At 40.5% G+C, this 22,227-nt stretch overlaps 1 protein-coding gene across 8 annotated transcripts in view; it reads right to left on the bottom strand.

Annotated features, from left to right (window-relative positions):
* Positions 1–22,227, bottom strand: part of zmiz1a (zinc finger, MIZ-type containing 1a) — a 132,070-nt gene that overhangs the window by 9,395 nt on the left and 100,448 nt on the right. For 2 of the 8 annotated variants that reach the window (XM_057341623.1, XM_057341624.1), the window contains exons 7-12: positions 14,631–14,666; positions 1,950–2,085; positions 1,200–1,314; positions 898–1,115; positions 405–600; positions 12–299 (exon numbers count right to left, since the gene is read on the bottom strand). In XM_057341623.1, the coding sequence (XP_057197606.1) occupies positions 12–299; positions 405–600; positions 898–1,115; positions 1,200–1,314; positions 1,950–2,085; positions 14,631–14,666 (989 nt within the window). Of the gene's footprint in view, positions 1–11; positions 300–404; positions 601–897; positions 1,116–1,199; positions 1,315–1,949; positions 2,086–9,509; positions 9,933–14,630; positions 14,667–19,324; positions 19,676–20,117; positions 20,293–22,227 lie in introns of those variants that run through there. The other 6 variants (XM_057341625.1, XM_057341626.1, XM_057341629.1 and 3 more) reach the window with 5 other exon arrangements.

Genomic DNA, 22,227 nt, shown 5'->3' with positions numbered 1-22,227 from the left:
GGTGGTCTTACCTCTCCTGGATACGGCCTCTTGGTTCCCTGCATGGGCATGGATTGAGGTCTGGGGCCAGGGTAACCCTGCTGGGGCATCCGTTGGCCATGGCCACTGAAGGGCACCATACTGGGCCCTCTGGGCTGGTTCATGCCCATAGGCGGTCCACTCATGTTGGAACTATTCATACCAGCACCCATACCCGGGTTCATGCCTCCTGCCATGGACGGAGGGCCACGGGGCCCAGGCTGGTTCATGAACTGGCTGTTGTATCCTTGCGTTGGGCCCATCTGGAAAGAGGAGCAGACCTGTGGAGAGAGCGGAGAGGCAAATGAACATACGCAGCCATATGTAAAGAAAGAAGCCAAATGCCACCATGAGCCTATTTATCTTTTTTTTATAACGTGACCAACCTGGTTGTACTGGTTTATATCTTTGTTGGTTTCTTGCAGGGCAGCCACGGTAGCCGTGGCGGTGGCTGTTGCCGTGGCCGCGGCTGCAGCAACAGCAGCGGCGGCCGCAGCAGCAGCAGGTTGTGTGAAGTCAGAAGGGGGTCGCGTGTGAGGGGGCATGCCTATCCCACCTGGTGCATTCGGACCACCCGGGTAACTAAATAGAAGAAAATTCACGTAAAACTTCAAACGAGAGAGAATCGTCTAGAATTCTAGAATTTCTCGGATGTGCATTACAGTATGAGCTTGGCACAACATGAAGGTGATATCATCCTTTTCCAGAAAAACATCCTTGAAGCGAGTGTTGGCTTGGTTTTAAATACCCCTAATGGGAGACTCTGCTCTAGCTTATTGAATCTCCCAGAGCGTTACGAAGCAACACTCCCTTCTTTGTCAAACAATTTCCCATCATCCCGCCTGGAACCTTCCATCTAGTGCTCCGTTGAAACATTACCTTCCACCAAAGCCTCCTCCTCCGGGGTGCCCTGGACGACCATACATGCCTTGCTGCATGTACGCCTGGTTGGATCCCCCTTTGGCCGCAAACTGTTGCTGTTGGCCAGGGAACTGAGGTGAGTTGATCCCTGGGTTGTTGGCTGACATACCCGACCCCAGTGCATTACCCCCAGGGTTCATGGGATTGTTGGTATTGGCCATGTGGTTACCCAATACCTAGATCAAAAGCACGTAGGTTTTAAAGATCAACGTTATCAATATCAATCTTATTGTTTCCTTTTCGTGCACCGCTTGACTCACCTGACTCTGTGACGTGTTGGTAACTCCCCACACCGTCGTAACCACCGACAACGAGCCTGGGGCCTGGTTAGCATTCTGTTGCCAGGGAACGCTGTCATATGGAAAGGACCCATCACTAAAACAAAGTTCAAACAGTAATGCGATATTAGTGGCATCGAACGCAAATCTGCAAGAGTGAGGGGGTTTACAGAAGAAAAAACACTCCCTTCCTGACTACAGCACTTTTGTTTTTCCATGAAAATAAAATCGAAACATTTGTTCAAGACATCTCTCCGTAAACCAAGACAGCCCTGGAGCATAAAATGTTCTGTAAAACATCACTAAGCTAGTGGATTTCCTCACTTTTAACACTCCAGACACCCTGTGCAGCTCGGCTTTCTCTGGCAATCTATCAAAGAATAACTCGGTCGGACCTTTAGCTGACGTACCCAGCTTATCATGTTTTATCTTCCATTGTTTGGAAAGCTGCAAGAAAGGAATTCTTCAATGCAACCTTACGGTGAAGTCATGTTAAAAGCTTGGTCAATAGCTTCTTGGAAAAGGCCAGACTTCGAGATGACGTGGCACCTAAAAACAAACAATTCTGTCCTGGATCACCGCACCGGGCCTGTAACTCCATTTCGAGAGGAAATTCAGTTCTGAGAAAGCTGCTGTAGGGGCTAGAGTGCTGTGGGTATTAACCGGTCCTGGAACAGCTCCAGCGGGTGTTGGTTAGTGATCTACAGAACAGGGTTTTGTCTGGGTACTGACCCATGAGAGAGCGAGGGCTTCATGGAGTTCATGGGCGGCTGCAGGGGCACTTTGCCCTGTGGATCGCTCTGACGATTCTTCTGATGCCGCAACAAGAGCAGCCGACCCAGCTCCTCGCACCAGGATGACAGGAGAGCTGCGGAAATGGAGAAAAACAGAGAAACAGGATATTGAGGACAGAGACAAAGCATCTTTGAGTTAAATAGCAATCTTGCTTATTAAATCTGTTTCCTGTTAACAAGACAGTTATGTTTCTTTCCAAAGCAATGGAATGTGAAAAGTGTACATTTAGGATACCATTCATATCTGTAGCACAGACGGCATGAGACTTACTTAATAATTTGAATAAATCTTTGCAAACATCACTAATGCAGTGTCTAAAATTTTGGTCAGTTCCAGTCTTATCCACTAGAGGTCACTACACTCCATTAGAGGCAGATGCAGTTGGAAACCTCTCTGACGGCTTGTCAGCATGCCTTTCTCAGGATCATATGCTTTTCATCTGCGCTGCACTGTAAGCACTGATCCTACTACAAAAGACCGTCTTCCCCTCTCGTGAAGGGAGGATGATGGAGGAGACAGGGAGAGAAAGAGCGAGAAATGGAAGATGAAAATCAGGGTGAATCATGCTGGTGTCGTCTCCTGGCAGCACTTTGCTCCTGAGAGGGCTGACAAAATGAGCATCTCGTCATGGCGACGGAGTCGGTACGGGGTGGCAGCAGATGGCACGGATCCAGATCCAGGCCTAATCAATTCTACACGCTGCATATGACTGAAACACTGAGGCTGCATTTAAGTGCTCGCCGTATAAATGGCCCTTACACTTTTCAACTGACAGTGTTTATATACTCACTCGCTGAGCTGCATTTGTGTCCACAACATCTGAACTCAATCCTGTTATGTGTTTCACAGGCTTATAGAAATATATACTGTACACTAAGCTTTAGGGGTGTGACGAGATCTCGTGGTCGATCCGATGGGTCTCGCGAGAACACAATATCCTCAACGCAATATGGAGGCTCAGAGATGACATATTTTTGTATGCAAAACCAGGAAGCAACTTAACATTTTAGGACTTCCGCTTCCATCGCTCCAAAGTCTATGGGTTTTTTTATGAATGGGTTTTTGGTAAATCGCCCGAAATAAGGTCTGTGGTAAATAAAACCTCTAAATATTTTCACGTTTTATTCTATGACATAAAACACACCAATTATGACCCGCTTGTGATTTTTTTAAAGCCTTATTGTGTCTTAAAAAACGGCGGTTGCTAACAAGTTGCTAAAAGCGACTACTTCCTTTGGCGGGGACGCGCTTATAAAGCTTATAAAGCTTATAAAGCTCACAAATAATGCAACATGGACACAAATCTCTTAAAACGTAGATGCGACCATTTTAGTCTCATATGCTCCCTATATTTAAACTGTGCGACCTCAAAATATATTTGGGAGCATTTGTGTGAGTGCACATTTTGTTGTGGTGTGACCTGTTTTCATTACTGTACAGCACACGCTAATAACTAGGGCTGTCACGATTACGAAATTTGATTGACGATTAATTGTCTAATAAATCATTGCGATTATGACGATTAATTGTCTGTTTTTGAGCTTTGACATTTAATTCTCATTCATTTTTGATTCAGCAATTGAAACGACCATATTGTTCTGAATACAAGACTATGTTTTTTTCTTGGAAATACATCGGAAAAAAATGGGTCATCATATATTTAAGGTTTAGGCTTTTACCTGTCAATAATACAACCACCAAATACTTGTAAATGAAGTAAATTGATCAGGAGTGAATTGAAGCCACCATTAAAATGCTATCAGTCATAGAAAAGCTTCTAGTCTGTTTTTTTCTCACTTGCAAGACTACAATAAAATTTTACTTGTGTGTTAATGAAATTTTGGTAGACTGGTTTTCACACTGAGATTTGCTTAAATAATATTAAATTGTACTGCAGGTAATTTGTATATGTTTTAGTTTTTTTTAAGTGATTGTGTTGTGGTGGTACATTTTACAAGTATTACCATGCTTTAGTAACAATATATACACTAAAATATGCAATATGCAGATGCACTACAGCTCCCCCTAGTGTCTTCTATAGAGATGTGCGATAATTGCGATGATCCGAAATCATCGCGATGAGGTCAAACAATCGCGATGAGACGATTATTTAATAATCGTGACAGCCCTACTAATAACTGCACAAAGTATGTGCCTGCTGTGAGCTACAGTGACCGCCTGGCCATTCATAAAGACAACGTGATTTACCATCTCGCAGGGCTACTTTCCCACCGTTTCTCTATGTAAACACGCGCTAGATGGACAGTTTCAACATTCGCGCGCGTCTTTAGCATCGCAGCACCTCGCACACTAGTGTTTATGTCGGTTTGTGCTGCCAGCAGCGCTTTGAGAGCGCGCAACGCGCTGTTGAACAGCAGCGGACTGTACCACAAGTTGAGTATAGCAAATGCAAGTTCACATTACGTTATTTTAAATACATTCACAGGCAAACCTCTTCAAAAACGGATAATCTGTCTCTTACTATGTGCAATGTTAGCATAAAACATGATGTGTTTATGTAGTTTTAAAGAGTACATTCCTCGAGATCATAAAAAATACATTTCATGAAGTGTTTAATTTTGCCGTGTTTGAATGTAAGCAATCTGCCAAGTTGTAAATCCGAAGGTGAACGAATAACAAAGTTATTAGCTTATAAAAAAGGTAATCGACTCTGAATCACGCGAACAAGCCATGACCTGTCCGAATCTTTAACCACAATGTACCTACGTCACTAGAAAAATCCCCGCCTACTGACTGCGAAAACTTAACTCTCTCCTCCCCAAACACTGTACTAGCTCGTTCGTGACGTGTGCATCATGTCTAAGAGAAGCTGTGTTCTATGTAGTGAAACTAAGTCAGTCTTATTTTCACTACCAAAGGAAGAACTTCTGAGGAAAAAATGGTTACTATTTATTTTTCAAACGACACCAAAGGAGTATAAACCGAACGTTTTACTTTGCGCGCGTCATTTTACCGAAGATTGCTTCATCAATCTTGGCGCCTTTACTGCAGGATACATTAAACGTCTTTCCTTAAAAGATGTTGCAATACCAACTTTATTTGGACCTGTAAGCTCCACCGAATCACAACCTGTAAGTGTGACTCTTTATTTTTGTCTTTACTTAAAATTAAATTTGTGTGACGTTATCTCATGTCTGTGTTTAGCTAACGTTACCGTTATTTTTGGGGTTGTTACTGTTTGTTTACCTAACGTTAGCTATAAACTCGTTGCGCTAATGTAAGTGTTCAACCATATTAACTCGCAAAGTCTTTATTTCAAGAACTGCGTGGTGTACTATAGTTATAATAACATCTGAAGATACGAACACCGTACACTGTATGCCGTGATAACTAACTGTTACAAGAGAAGTGTCTAAAACAGTCCTTTTTCTTACTGGCATCTGTATAAGGATTAAAGAATGATTCGTCAGACTCGGGCTCGAACTGGTAAGGTAAAATCGACGCCATCTCTCTCTATACACTGTTAATATCCAACCACCTGCAAACCGTAATACAGCAGTAATGATAGGCGGTCCATTTGCGACACATGCTGAACGCGTTTGACCAATCACAGCAGACTAGACCATTTGACCAATCACAGCAGACTAGACCATCTGACCAATCACAGCAGACTACACTATCTGACCAATCAGATCAGACTACGCTGGCGGAAAGGCGGAGATTACACAGATGAATCGCGGAACGAATCATTTGAGAGTCAGTCAAGAAGTAAGGTAATAAAAACTGCTTATTATTACTAAATAATAGTATTTTTACATCATGTATGTACATAAACTTGTTGTCGGACACTCCATAAACCAAAATAAGCCCTTAAAAATATTGAGGAATGTACTCTTTAACGGTTTCTCTGAAGGCTATGAGGGTTCAGTCAGTGGAGGAAGGAGGATTGACAGTGTGATATTATCGCCACCTCTGATAGCACGAGCACTATGCAAAAAGCAAAGAAAACAACCACAGCTCTTTACTAAAAGCTGCACCTGTTAAGAAAACAAAGCATATTTTTTGTGCAATTACTGCCTGTTAGTTGAGCTTGTGACAAAATATTTAGCAGTGTTTATATATTGTTTATTACTGCATAATATAATTGATTAAAATAGTATAATTTGTTTCATAAAATACATGTTGATTTTATAATGATTTTTTTATCATTTTGTGTTTTTAAGGTGAATAAGAGACTAAAAAAAATCTTGTCTCGTTCTTGTGAATTCAGTCTCGTGTCTCGTCTTGTCTCGTGGGATAAGTGTCTCGTCACACCCCTACTAAGCTTATTCGATTAAAACATCTGATGATGGTATATTTTACAAATATGGTTAAGGAATATGAATTTTTATATGTCATTCTACTTGAAATATAACAAAAAAATCAAACATTTTTATTATTATTTGTATCATTAATATTAATATTTTAACTATTTATTTATCTGTTCATTTCTATTCCTCACCCCACCACTTAATTTTTACACTTTATTTACCACAAAACAAAAGAGAACTGTCATTTTAAATGACATAATAAAATGAAAGTGACACCAACAGACCAAATTCAATAGTTAAGGTTAGTAACCCTTATCTTACCCTAACCAGTGTTTTAATATTTAAAATGTATTTTTTTCATGCTTGATTTATCAAACATTACCATTCACCATTACATAAAACGCATAACTGATAAATAAAGTACATCAATAAAAGTACTTATTCTATGGCTTCATATTGTCGTCTGATAATAAAAAGAGGCAAACCTATGATAATAGGGAAAGCAGATGTCATTTTGGTTTGAAATGTTCCACCCAATTAAATTTCCTTCATTGCATTCCCACACTATCATAATGTTTTAAAATAAATTTGCATTAGATGGCACAATTTATCGGTAGGGCTGTAAAACGATTAGTCGGGACTAATCGTATGCAAAATAAAATTTTTGTTTACATAATATTTGTGTGTGTGCTGTGTAATAATTTTGTATATGTAAATAAATACACACACACACACGCATGTATAATTTTAGAAAAAAAAAATCTATATTAAATAGTTATATTTATATACCATATAAATCATATAAATATAAAAATGTATATACACATATTTCTTAAATATACATACATGTATGTATTTATATATACAAAAATTATTATACACAGCACACACACACATCTTATGTAAAAAAAAAAAAAGTTTTATCACTTTAATAACTTGACTAATCATTTTACAGCCCTGGAACACCCTAGACATTCTTTGTCTGACAGATTGTTATCAGAAATGTGTTTTAAGTGTATTTCCAAAATAAAAAGGCACCCGTTTTATACAGTAGAATGACTCAGCTGCACGCAGAGAAGTATTTTTAAATAAAAAGCTGCATAACACAGACAGAACAGAAACAAAAGGCAGGAACAGTTTCAGTGGTGCAGCATCTCATGTCTACTAGGGATGCACCAAAACGAAAATTCTTGGCCGAAGCCGAACATGATGTGAAACACTTGGCCGAAGGCCGAATAATACCGAACACCGAACATGGTTTTTTGCATTTCTTCTATTTATTAAGCTATTTTTTTCACTATTGCACAAACTGAATAGTCAAAATGTGCTTTTTATAATTTGTCTTGCTTTTCAATAAAATACAATACAACTTAATATAAAATTGAGCAAAACAAAGTAAATTCAAACAAAAAATTGAGCCCTCTCCCTTCATGAATATTAATTAGGCTTAACTATAACTGACTGGTAAAAGAATGTAATGTAAGTTACTCTGTACCCCTACAACAAAACAGTTCATTAAAAAGTGTCATTCCACATTAGGCCATAAAATAAAAATACGAATAAACTGAAACTGTTGGATTATTATAGGCTACATTGCAAAATGATTTGAGAAAAAAAAACATCCAATGCAAGCAATTCTGACTGATGCTGACTGACAACCATTTCAGTTCACGTCTCTCCTCCAAACTCCGCCCACAAAAGTTTACTGTTCGCTCAGAAGGTGCTCCCGCGGCCGGGCTGCACAGAACATACTGTGTGCACGCGACCACTGTATGATGTCAAATGATGACGCGAGCGGCGGGGCTACTGTCAGACCGCCCGCTTCCGTCTGAAGTAAAGTTACCGACCGGTAAAGACGCTTTCATTCGGAAATTTACTTCCGTGCGGCAAGTCCCGTGCTGTGTCTTTCTCTGACACTTTAAAATGCTCCACACGCACGCACGCACGCACACGCGCACGCGCACGCGCACACACACACACACACACACACACACACACACACACACCACGCACACACACGCACAACACACACGCGCACACACACACACCACACTTTGGTTGACTATCCCCGTGGGGACAGTCCATAGGCATAATGTTTTTACTGTACAAACTGTATATTCTATCCCCTATCCCAAACCTAAAGATCATAGAACACTTTTGCATTTTTAGATGTAAAAAAATATGTTCTGTACAATTTATTAGCCTTTTGCCCCGGGACCTCAATTTGGTCCCCACGTGACACGATCCCCATGTGTTGGTGTGTATCAGGTTTAGGTCCCCACCGGGATATAAAAACATGACACACACACACACACACACTGCCAAAATGTTGCGCGAGTAATAAAGCGCACGCGTGATCTCTCTCTCTCTCTCTCTCTCTCTCTCTCTCTTGCGCTGGTTGCTGCTTGATCGTATCACGAGTCATGTTCGGAAAATATTCGGCCATTTCACACATTCGACCTAACACCGAACTTGCGTTTTTGCTATTTCGGCCCGAACATATTTCGATGAGCCGAACATTTCGTGCATCCCTATTGGTCTACCTCTGCCATCAAACAGATTCTACAAGGGACCTTATAAAATATTCCCTTTCCCTTAAAACGAGTTCATACATGGAACAATGCTTCTCTGTCTTCTCTAAATCTACTCACAGACAGTAGATGAGTAAAAAAAAGCACATGGTGGTGTCAAGGTCCGAGAAACGCTCCTCTTCCTCTCTCTCTCTCTCTCTCTCTCTCTCTCTCTCTCTCTCTCTCTCTCTCTCTCTCTCTCTCTCTCTCTCTCTCTCTGAGTCTGGTGTAGAGAGACAGACGTATGTCTTGGCTCTTTCCTCTTGAAATCGATCAGCCAGTAATGACTACCAAGACTGCTCAGCTGTCTTCTGTACATTTATTGCTGGGAGAACCAAAAGGAGCACATGCACAGCTGAAAAACACCCACCGACATGCGCGCAACTCAGTCTTATTTACCGCAGACGGCTTTTTAGGCTTTTTTGTGTGACATTAGTCAATTCATGTCTAACCATTCCAGAAGAAGAAATTCAAGGACCCTTAATGCATTGCTGTATTCAGACTGGAGTTCTTCCAAAAAACAGCTTTAAGTTATTCAATATCCCAGCAGCACCTGACTCACTTTCCCTTCCCAGTTCAAACGCGCAATTACAGCGAGAAAATCACGTTTGTGTAAATATATCAAAGGGCTCTGTTTCAAAGAGAATGCTTCTCACCTCTCTGCGACAGGCGTGAAAGCCGTCCCAGCAGGATTCGAGAGGAAGGCTGGAATCACCCACCTACTTCAATGAGAATTATTCTACCCTGCCATTACAGAGAGCTTATCGGCCGGCTAAATCACTACCTCTGCATGCTGGCAACTGCTATTTTCTCACAAAAGACTAACTTAGAGCTCATATGACAGGTTACAGCCAGACGCTGACTGCCAATTTTCAACTGTTGTTCCCCGCCTAGCATGCCTCCCACACCTAACAAAGACTGGAGCTCTCCTGCCTCCCAAACTCACGGAAAAACAACCAGCGCTTGGCCGAATCAACACAGCGCCGTCTGTCAACGTAAAATATCCCACTCGCCTAGCTAAACGCATGTGCTGCTGTTTGTTTTATATTAATTAGTAACGTGTACTAAATAGGATCTATCTGACCTATAGGGATGCACCTTAAACTAAACTATAATTAGAAATGTTCGAGGTGCTAAAAAAGTTATTAACATTTAACTTTAAATGTAAAAATAAAAGCCAATTAAAAATGAATTATAAAATATAAAATAATAAATCTACAATAAAACTTAAAACAAACCAATAACTCTGGACATAATACTGGACACAATTAAATCTGTGCATCCCTACTTTTCATTAATCACGTACTTCCATTCCTCGTAAAACACCAAACACTGCCTGTTTTCCTCTCATCCGTCTCTCTTTAATTTAGTCCCGTTTTATTTGCCAGACACCTGCTCCAGAAAGCGTTTCGTTGAGTGTTATGTTGGCAGCTCTGTGCTGGGCATTTCAGTGGCATGGCTCTGTGTTGGGTCTATGGCAGCGGGCATTATGGTGGCAGGGCGGGCTCACAGCGGTGTGCTCCAGGCAGTAATCCCAGTAGAGGAGAACGAACATAGAACGACGCCTACTGCAGCCAGATACTGAAGCTGAAGTGTACTTACAACAGCCAGATTCTAATACAATCTCAGACTTGGCATACTTAGTATGCTGTTTATTATCACAACAGAGCGGCTCCAATGACTGCTGTTAAACACGGTGTAATAAAGTAATTTCATGGTAAGAACAAAGACATTAACAGTGTTTGCACATTAATGACTCACTGTGTCATGTTGTAGCAAAACACTTGAAAACGTTAGATTTCCGTGTGATGCTTAATCCTGAAAACTCACTGTCATGATGCCAGTTGCCAGGATGATGTACTGCGGTTGCTATGGTGTCCTGGGAGGTTACTAGGGCATTGCTAGGAGGTTGTTCAAACTTTGCTGGCACTTTGGGTGGGCAGACAGACATTTGGTAGCACTGTAAGATTCATTCTATCCACACAAGCTCCGCGTCTCTGTTCACAGTGAGTCATATTAGCCATGTTCTGCTGTTCCTAAAGGTGCCAGACTGCTCCACTCTGCAGCAGAAACAGTCTTACTGAGAGGACAACAGCCTGTGGCTCTACAGACTTCTGGCAAATCAAAGTGTTGAGACAGACACTACATAAACCAACCCTCCCGCCCTCCCCACGTCTGCTCTTTGTCTACCGAAGAGGCTCTTCAAGCAGGTTTAGTTGGCTTTGAATAACTGACCAGGGTAAATCCCCAAATGATCCGGGTGTGTAGGGAACCCAGGTCACCTCGGTTACCCAAATCGCCTCCAAGAATGCCTGCCTTCCGTTCCTTCCCAAGTTGGCCACTTTATCTCTGCCAGCACCCCATCTCGGCCAAACTCTCATTTCTCAATTGGTTTTACTGCCCTTAGCACCTCATAATAAGCGCTTTGATTATGATGTTGCTAATAAAAAGTGTGTGGCTGCAAATAGAGGTTAGGGTAATGGAGCGGGGCCAAAATCGAGCAGAATGAAATGGAGAATAGTACTGTTCACTGCTATTCACTTGAATGCACTGGTTGTTTAGTTAACGCACAGGGACAACAAGTAGTGCATATATTATAGAGGAATAACATTACAAGTCCGCAAAGATATCTTAACACACACTCTTAGTCTGTGAGTGTGTGACAGTTCAGAATGACACCACAGTTTATTGGCAGACATGGCAGACTAGCCCTGTTAAACCACTTGGAGTTCCTCAGTGCAAAAATCCAACCCTGCTGTTCACATGGCTACACTGTGTCTACTCTTCATCTTCTCCTATTGAGACCATCAAATCACAATACCAATGAGTCGAATCCAACAGCTGATACTGTACATGAACAGAGTTCTGGTTGAAAGATTTACAATAATGTGTTAACATTATTTATTCATCTGTTTATTTACAAATATACTGTTGTATACTGTTCACCCAAAAATTAAAATTCTGTCATGAATTACTCACCCTCTAGTCGTTCCAAACCTGTATCAATTTTTTTGTTCGGTTGAACACAGAAAACGATATTTGGAAGAATGTTAGCAACCAAAGGTTCTGTGGCACCATTGTGTCATTTTGTTGAAAACAAAAAATATATATTTTGAGGAATTTAGGAAAGCAGTTCTGGGGCACCTTTGACTACCATTTTACCATTACCATTACCATTACCATTAGGGGCAGTCGTGGCCTAATGGTTAGAGTCAAACTCGTGACCAGAAGGTAGCCGGTTCAATTTCGGTTCAGGGCCGGCGGGTAACGACTGAGGTGCCCTTGAGCAAGGCACCCTACCCCTACTTGCTCCCTGGGCGCTGCAGTGATAGCTGCCCACTGCTCCAGGTGTACGTGTGTTCACCACTTGCTGTGCGTGTGTTCACTACTCTCTGGATGGGTTAAATGCAGAGGTCACATTTCGGGTATGGGTCACCATATCTGACTAATAGGTCACTTTCACTTTCATTTAAAATGTTCCTACTATGGTAGTCAATGGTGCATCAGAACTGTCTTTTTGAACAATCCCTTTAAAGGGGTCATATGGCACGAACACGTGTTAATTGTGTCTTTGGTGTGTTATAAGTTGCCCATGCATGTATAAGACATGTAAAATTGAACGAACAAAAGATGCATTCTATCTAAAAGCAAATTCTCACCCAGACCTGCCTGAAACGCCTCGTGTAACCACACCCCCACAAATCTATGTCAGTTCGTGGTATGAGTTAACTAAGACCGCCCAAATGTATACACAAGTAAGGTGGGCGTTACTGTCAGTACAATTGCTTTGAAACCTGATGTTCCAAATATGGTAAGAGGCGTTACATTTCCGTCACATAATTGCAGTATTCGACCAATCACTACGCACTGGTGAACTGGCCAATCATAGCACACCTCGCTTTTCAGAGCGATGAGTTTTGTAAAAAATCTGTGCATTTCAGAGAGGCGGGGCAAAGAGGAGATACAAACAAGCACGGTATGTGGAAAATACAGCATTTTTGAACCTTAAATCGTGACTACACATTGCATTACATCTAAAACAAATGATAATATTCGTTTTAGCCATGTCATACGACTCCTTTAATACATGTTTGTTTATAATACAGTCATTTTAAATTATAATTGTAAAAATTAACAAAAATATTATTAGATACTGTTAAAGTGAGGGTCATTAATATTTAATGGCATTAACTAATATTAACAAATTTAATCTTATTGTAAAGTGTTACTGACATTACAATAATAAACTTTTTATACATTCTTGCTTTTTGTTTCTTTGCATGAAAGATATCATAATGTGACTGCAGGTTCTACCTCAAGTTGTAGATAATCTGTCTGTTTAATATATTGGGTCACTATGCCTAATTTTCACATATCCACTCTAAATTCCTACATCCAAAGTACTGCAATCTGTTAATGCAGGTCTTTCCCGGTGTGTAAGCATCTTAGGGGAGAACTTCCCAACAGCCTTCAGAGAGAGATTTGTGTAATACCACCGTGACCATACACAAGAAAACTGCATGCTTGTTGTGGTATACACAAAGAAATGTTTGAAAACTGAATGTCTACACAACGAAAATACTTCAAATGCAAACTTTTTGTCTGAGATGCAAGTCAGCCAAATAACTATTTTAGATATTTTTTGAACAAATTATTCCTCAAACTGAATTTGGAAAATGTGAATAAAATATAACAGATACTTTCTCGGACTGCATGGTTTTTCCCTTGTATCCAGAGCCTGGCAGTACAGCAGCCCTGTGTTTAGGCAGACAGCTATTAACTAATGACACAGGGCAGGTCCTCACTTATGACAGAGACTCACATATTAATTAAGGCCAGTACTGGACCTGAGTGTAAGCTTCACACATACAAGTAGTGACCACAAAGTGACCTTAACTCACACAGGGTGACGTAACCACTCAGAACAGCTCTCTCCAGTACTGCACAACACACACACGCACAGGTAAACAATGTCAGAATAACTGAGGTGAAAAACAACATAAACAGGTGTAAAACACAACCACAGAGCAGGTGCTTGAATAATTCATTTTTTATATATTTCTAATTTGAATAAATAAAATACACGATTGGATGTTAGTGTCTGTTTCTGTCAGTGACAGATGTTATACTGTTACATGTGCTTTTTGCAGCGCAGTGACATCCGCACAATGTACACTAACTGACTCCGCTGTCTATTCGAGAGAATCAAAACAGCTAGATGCTCTTTCATACTGCGAAAGGAATCTGAAGCACACGGCACAGTGCATTGTGGGATTCCGCTGTAATGGGAAAGAATGACTGGTGAAGCAGGAAGAGCTCACAGAAAGACTTTTGAACTAGCACGCGACACAGGGCAGCCCCGGAGGTGACAGACATACAGATGAAGGCTCAATAAAATGTCACAGAAATGGACGGCTAAAACATCATTCCTGTTCAATGAGCTGCACAGTCCGAGAAAAAGCTGAAACCTTAACTGTACATTGATTGGCTTCATAAAAGGCGACAGGGAAAAAAACATCCCGAGCTAATCTGAGATTACATGAGTCTGTGAAACAGGTATGGATGCTCAGTCAGCAGCCAATGACCCCCCTGCACATCGACACCCCCACAACAGAGGAAGCACATAAAAAGCATCTGCGTCACTGCGACTCTTCTCCTGTGACTGCGCGCAAATGAGTAAAAAAAAAACGGAATGAATGCCCATGGTGACGATGAACAGAGAGAGAGGGAGAGAGAGCTCTCCACAAGCCAAACAATGCTAGAACACAGAAGAGTACCTGTGTCACTCTGACATCTCCTGCAGGTGGTGGTTTCTGTAGGGTTCAAATTCAACAATTTACTCAAGGGGGCAAAGCAACATCAAGACAACAAAGTATCAGAAAACAGAGTTGACGTCATCGATGGGTGAACGGATGTCCTGGTTGAATTGATATGAGCTCTGCTGAATAATACTGAGCCAGGGGCTGTTTTATAAAACATGGCCAATGGTTTCTAGTTTGACTCAGATGGTTATTACTGTAGCTGGTTGACGTGGTGGACCGACAACAAAGCAGCAGCAAAGCAAGCAGCTGGTCAAACCACTTGTGGTGATCAAACTAGGTTTTTGGCAGAGCCATTGAGAGAGAGAGTTGTGCCAACGGAAGTTCAAAATTGTCCCTTGTTGCGTGATTCATAGAGCCTTCAGATAGTTCCAGGAAGTTATGTTTTCTCTTTAAATGCTTTACTTCATTTTTTATTCATTAAATGACTTAGGTCTTTAAATGGGTTAAAAGTTTACCTCAATTGGCCTGTTAAGCCGCAGCTCCATGCGTTACGAAGTAACTTCCGGGAACTATTGAGAGCTTCCATGAACCACCATTGCTGTGAATTTTTTTTCCATTAGGGTCAACAGAGTTGACGGGACACTCTCTCTCAATGGCTTTGGTTTTTGGAACACAATGGTGGATTGACCAGCTTGCACCAGCTAAAAAACAGCTAGAAACCAAGTACTATGTTATAAAAATGAGCCACACAGCAAAATCGCCAGTGTTATAAAAGGTCAAATTAACACTCACAGTGTATATATAATCCACACTATCGAAGTGTGGATTATATATACACTGTGAGAGTTCATTTGACCGTTTTTAACACCGGTGATTTTGCTGTGCACCAGCTGTTTTTTTTCCTAGCAGGGACTAACAGGGCCCTGGTTCCGCTCTGAAGAAAGCTCAACTTTTGCTGAATGAAACGCTGACTTCTCTTCTTTAAAAAATTTGTAAAATCAAAATTTGCTGAAATATTCCAAGTTGCTTGCACATTTGTCAGAAATTTCACTCAGGAGTTTTAAAACTTTTGTTTTACTTCAACATATTTACATTACTAGTAATTGTCGGTATAGAAATGACAAACAATAATCATATTGTCTAAAAATGCTATTAGCAACTCCTAACATGACATTTCAAAATCTTACATCTATAAAATAACTAAACATGTCACAAATACAGCACAGAAGATTTCAAAACACAGCAGTGTAATTATAGTTTGATTATATGCATGGATGATGACACTTCATATGACTAACACACTGGTCACAGTACGAGAAAAAATTCTAAATATCAAATTAGTCATCGCCAGTTACCAAAAGCATAGCTATCCTTTATTTGTCTCTTGGAAAAGTCAATATGACAAGACATTCTGTGACACACCACAGCCGTGATTAGCTAACTGCTAAACATGTATTTGCAGATTTTGAACAGTTCAAAAGTGGTAACAATCATTACTTTTTTATTTTGAGTAAACAAAAGCTAAGCTTAATGACTAATCAGACTGGCTGGAATTAATTTATACCAGTTTAAAGCCGAGAGTCTGTGTGTTTGTGATTACAGTGATTTTATCACGAAAACCATAACCATTACCATAAAACAGCAACAACAACAATCTAATGAAAGCCATTAATGTTCAATAAACAGTTATATTAATAATTAATTCTTCAACCAAGTAATATAGGAAATAAAGCTGTTTACAGTTGCCAAGCAACATAGCAATTTAGCACATTAATCTAAAATGTGGTCTCAGATTTGCATTTACATTTATCCGCATTCAAGCACAATCTGGAGTCAGAGCTATCCATTATACTGTATATACAATATATATATACAATTCTTGTCAATGCATGGTGATCCTTTATAGAAACTTTATGGGTTGTTTAGTTTGCTAAAATAGTCTACTTCTTATAGCATTTACATTATTCACTTTGTATCCAGGGGCAACAGTAAATGTTTGCACTTGGCAAATGTGCACTTTATCGGGGTCTGTGGATAATTTATGAAATGCATTTGCTAGTGTCCAGACCACTTTTTGACCTTGGTTGAAATAAAAAGCTGTTTGTAAGCTGTTAAACAAGGTCTGTTTGTTTATAGAAAGATAATGTAATATTTCCTCCGTTCACCAAAACGATTTTTTTTAATCTGAGGTCCTACCTCATTTGTCACTTCGGCTATTTAGTGCAAGTGCAGCAATAAAGTATGACACGTATTATATATCTGTTTTCCCTTTGATAATTTGACTAATTTATCATTTTATACTCATGATAATTGACAATCAAAATAATTAATAACAGTAGTCTTAATTATACTTTCAAAGCAGCATCCTGTAATATCCCAACAGAATCTCTCATAACACTTTACTGGAAAAAATAAAAATAATAATAATGTCTTATTGTCGTGCAGAAGTAACTAGTGTACTTTTCATAGCTTAGAGAATTTGAACTCATTTGTATGCTAAAACGCTAGAATAACATTTGCATGTTTAAATGAAGCTGGCAAACAGAAACAGCACATGTACAAAAAGCAGAGAGCTATTAAAAGCTCTTCATTGCTGAGGAAGAAGTTTCACACATAAACAGCAGGATCTTGATTATAGCAAACCACTGTTTATTCCCCCACCAGTACAAACTCTGAGACCAAGAGAATAAACCAAAACTTTAGTTGAACAACGCATGTAGATTTACCTCCAGTGGCCTATTATCCTTAATAGGATGGCATTTAAAGCTTCTGTGCAGTCACAAAAACAACTACTTACTATAAATATTGTGTTTAGATCTGGGACATACTGTAGAAAGCGCTCAGTTGAAGCAAGGTTTCTGCTAGCTAAATATACAGGGGCGTAGAAAATGTTGGGTGGCCACATTCCTGCACTAATAAAAATTCCCAAGTTCATTCATGTCATGCATTCTGGGAGATAACAGTCCCCTGCCTTTTTAAATCATTCCTATGTCTCATCAACCATAAATAGTCCCTGCAGAACCCTAAATGCAAACCTGTCCTCCTTCCAATGATTTACAACACTGTAAAGAAAGAACATGCATGTGCAACAAATACTATCCATGCACAGAGCAAGAGAGGATTCTCCATTAAATTGGTTGAGCAGTTGGAGCCATGCTGTCGCCAGGCTCATGTCAAACTGCTAAAAGACTGACGAAACCACTGCGCCTCAAGTAGGTCATCTCTCCTCCTGGATATAATCAAGTCAACTCTGACCCTCTATGTGCGAGTGTTTTTCTGTGTGTGGGAGACAAGGAACTAGGTCAAACCCAGTCAGCTGTTACAGCTACATCACGTGCAGGACTTTGAGATGCGCTTTATGAGCCCCGTTCAATTACGTAAAAAGTGCGGGGAAGAACCTCATCCACAGCACCTCACACATTGTGCTCGATGAAAGGATGCAGTTAAAGAAACGGTTTACTCAAAAAAAAATTACATTTACTCTTCCTCATGTTTGTTTCAATTAAATTAATTTAATTTTAGCAAGTTGCTCTTGTTCACCAATTAAAGTGGATAGGGACTGGAGCTTTCGAGCTACAAAAAGAGCAGAAAGCATCATAAAAAGAGTCCATATAGTTTGTAAACTATATTCGCTATATTAAATCTTGCATAACAGCCATTGCATGACAATGCAGACAAAGTTGCATTGTTCCATCCATACAATGAAGGTGGATAGGGACTGGAGCTTTCAAGCTAAAACAAGAGCAAAAAAAAGCATCATAAACGTAGTCCACATGGCCTAGTCTTGTTAAACAGTCGTTCACTTTCATTGCATGAAAAATACCCATCAAGTAGACGCTAAGTAGTCACAGGTTTAGAAAAGACATGAGGGTGAGTAAATATATTCCTTTAACACTATGCACTGTGAAAACACCTGCCAGACATTTGCCCACACAAGAGCACAATCTGCAACACAATCCAACACCGACTACTGTACATGTCACGTGCGTTCAGCCTCGCTCTGACTTACCAGTGGCCAAGCTCTGCCTCTGTGCCTCTCATCGCAGTCTTCTCATTGCACAGAGAAATGGGATTTAAACAGCAGGCAAAGAGGAACTCCAGAGAAATCTACAAGCTCTCTCCCTATCCTGTCTCTGATTGTCTGTTTCTCAGGGGCACCCTGGCGCTCTCTGTTTTCTCTCTCTTCGCCTGTCCAGCGACTGCACAATGCGCATCAATTATTCAGCAGCGGTCTCTGGGTTTCCAGTGCAAAGCCAATCACAGATGGAGCTCTGTGCTAATGGGCTCCTGCTATACCTGGCTCCTCTGTTCGAAGACGAAGCCCACGGGGAATCAGGTTAAGCGCTTGAAAACTCCACACGCGCACACCCAGAGAGAGAAAGTGAGAGAGTTCTTAGAAAATATATTAGTGGTTTTCATGCAAAGATAATGATATTTACAACTAACCCAAGTGCTAAACATAAGACATAAGTCTTTTTTTGACTATATTAGTGAGGATATTTTTTTACAGAAACTCTGGTCCTTACAAGTACAATCAAACCTGTACACAAACACACAATGCCGGTAAATCAAATGCCTGTAAACTGTCAACAGCGCAAAACCACAAAATGAACAGGAAACCCTGATGCGTTTCAAAAGGGTTAAAAAAGGGGGGGGTGGTGCAGGGGAAGAGAAAAAATAGAAAGAAAGAGCAGCAAATCTCATCTCACCTCACATGTATGATGCTAGTGATGTCCACATGCTCTGTGGTCCTTTATCTAAAAGCCTTATTGCTTAGACATGGATGGACAGATACATGAATGAAACCACACACATGCGCGCGCACACACGCACACGCACATACATCCAGTGCCATGCCAGAAAGGCGGAAGGAGGGGGGAAGGATGGACGGCTCACATTTCAAACTTGCAAAGGGGAGGCGGGGACTATCATGGCAGAGGCAGACGGGCTGTATCTTGGCTCGTGACCAAAGCATCAGGAGAGGAGAAAGACAGAGAGAGCAAACAACAACCTCGAATCAATTCCGTTAAAGCCGTGTTTGCAGCACGCGATTACTGCTATCAAAGCATGAATCCTGCCTATTGAAAAGCTTAATCACACGACAGTGATATATAAATCCATCAGACCACGCGCGCTAATGAAGCCCGGGGGCTGGGGGGCGTCCCTCCTGAGTGTCATGTGAGGGTGAAATTAATGGAAACTGTGTTAGCTTTTAACGCTAAGTGCCTAACTTGACACTTGCTAACACTGCTAATTACACACATCCAAAAGTGTTGAATATCAGAAAGAGATCCAGCACTTCCCCGGGCCGTCGACAGCACGGCTCCATTAATGAATTAATAAATAGCTATTCTTCAGTCCTTGAATTAGCGTGGCATAATCTGCTAATAAAAGCGCCGAATAAACAGCGGGCTTTTCATGACGCAGCAAAAAGCCCACGCGACAATTTCCACACGGCCAAAATTACGTGTAATTCATTTAAAGCTTCCAAACAGGACTTACAATGTACAAAGATGCATCAAGGCCCCGGCGCGCGCGCTGTCTGCGTCTCTCCGGCCGGCATCGAAGCGGCGCGCGTGACGGATATCTTTAATATCACACTACAAGAGGGCGAAATAACTCAGAGAAAATGAGAAGACATGTGAAGGCTACAGGCTACGTGGAAAAAGGAGGTGAAGAGCCGAAGCTGGTTCAAACAGGAACTTGAGCTTCCTTTAACTAACAAAGCTGTGAGTCATAGCTCTCCACCGACACAGTAAATGACTCTTCAGCTCTGCCCTTTACTCTTTTTAACATTAAAGCAGACTTTCAAGTACTTCTTTCAAAAAAAATAATATATATATATCCTTCAGCCCTAATCTGCGTGATTATAGGTTTAAAAAGCTTGTCAAAAATGCGTATATGATAATAAACTACGCATTTGATTGTCTAAATTTGATCAATGCAAGGCTGTAAAATTGATTTGCAGTTTTGCAAACAATAGCCTATATAATAGGTCATGTCTGCACTAAAACTATACCACCACACAGTGATTTTTTCCCTAGAACAAATCTTACACTATCTCACCAACATAAAGTGAGCAAGAACTGTCCCTGGTGCCTAAAATCAAATGTGTGTGATGCCACTGATAATAATCCAGTATAATAAAAAAACATATACTAAACTAAGAGAAAGGCACAAGGCCCCTATTGCTATAAGAAAAAAAGCATATCTGGAGCATCAGGAAATTACTGAACTGTTGCGAAGTGATTACATCAGAAGATGAGAACAGAATCTGTTGGAAAACTGGTGAAATAGATACCACTAGATTTTAACAGAGAAGATTGTGACCCACCCATACCTTCTGTATGCTTTGATGTAGCTCAAAGACACAGTAGATTTCTGAAGTGCTAACCGAGAAAAGTAGGCAGACGGAGAGGTGGGCAGGGTTTGTGGCATAGGCGTAATTTGCGGGTGGATGGGTGGGTCATGTCCCCACCACTTTTTGCCAAAGTCAATTTTGTCCCCACCACTTATTGTAAGAAATAAAAAATACGGAGTGTCTATTTAACGTGCAAGTAGCCGCTTTGTAAGCAGAGGCTATTTATACTAACTCCGCCCATCAGTATCAGATTGTAAAGGTATTTATTTTTAATAAAATGATAAAAATATTTGAAAATGGCTGTTCAAGTCATACATGTTCCAAACATTTTGCGCTTAATTGCACTTTGGTGCTATATATTCATCCTTATTGTTCTCGACATGCGGTTGCTATCGTCTATTGCAAGATAAATTACATTTTGATACTTGATAGAAAACACAACTTTGTAGTTTCATGAGTTCAAAACAAAATTTAGAAAGTTTGTTGTATATTTGTAGCCTATCAGGCAATACCCGTAGTAATTAGTGAAAATAAGATTTTTTAAAGATATTATTTTCCATCTGTTTCCCCTGTAAACTTGAATGATTGTCCTTATTAGCAGGGGGTTCCCAAACTCTCAATCCTTGACCCACCGACAGGTAATCTGTGTCAAACACCAAAATTTTAACATGGGGAAAACACAAATTCGTTACATTAGTTTTTGTTTCAACACGAATTAATACGTTTAATTACGTACGGCAACAGCCATCCTTACATATAATAAAGCACAACATGCTTTAAATGATCTATTGATGAAAATATGATATAATTTAAAAACAAATGGAAGCAGATCTGATATGTGATGTGAGAATTTAGAACAGTGAGTTCAGCGGATTCGAACCTGCTTCAATATTATTTGTCATGCGTCTGCCGCACTAACGTTACGCCACTACACCAATGAAGCCATCGATAAAGCGGCGCTATTTTTATACTGTTTTCTGGAGGAGTCACCTACATGTTTCGCGCTTGTGACGTCCGTGAATATTCCCAACGAGTTCTTACAGGAACAATTTATTAAAGTATTGTTTGTGTCGTCTTTGTCCCCACCACTTTTCAAAACAAAGTTACGCCACTGGTTTGTGGTATCTCAAACCAATGGGGAGGTCCCCGGGCTTGAATTTCTTGTGTATTTGCACTTGTCTCTTCTCTGTAAACCATGCATGTACATGACATGTGAATTACAACTGGGCGCTGGAAAGCGATCCGTCACCC

The sequence above is a fragment of the Triplophysa rosa genome, linkage group LG9, assembly GCF_024868665.1.
Source record: "Triplophysa rosa linkage group LG9, Trosa_1v2, whole genome shotgun sequence".
NCBI lineage: Eukaryota > Metazoa > Chordata > Actinopteri > Cypriniformes > Nemacheilidae > Triplophysa > Triplophysa rosa.
Note: the sequence above shows the minus strand (reverse complement) of the source record. Positions and strands in the feature narration are given on the sequence as shown.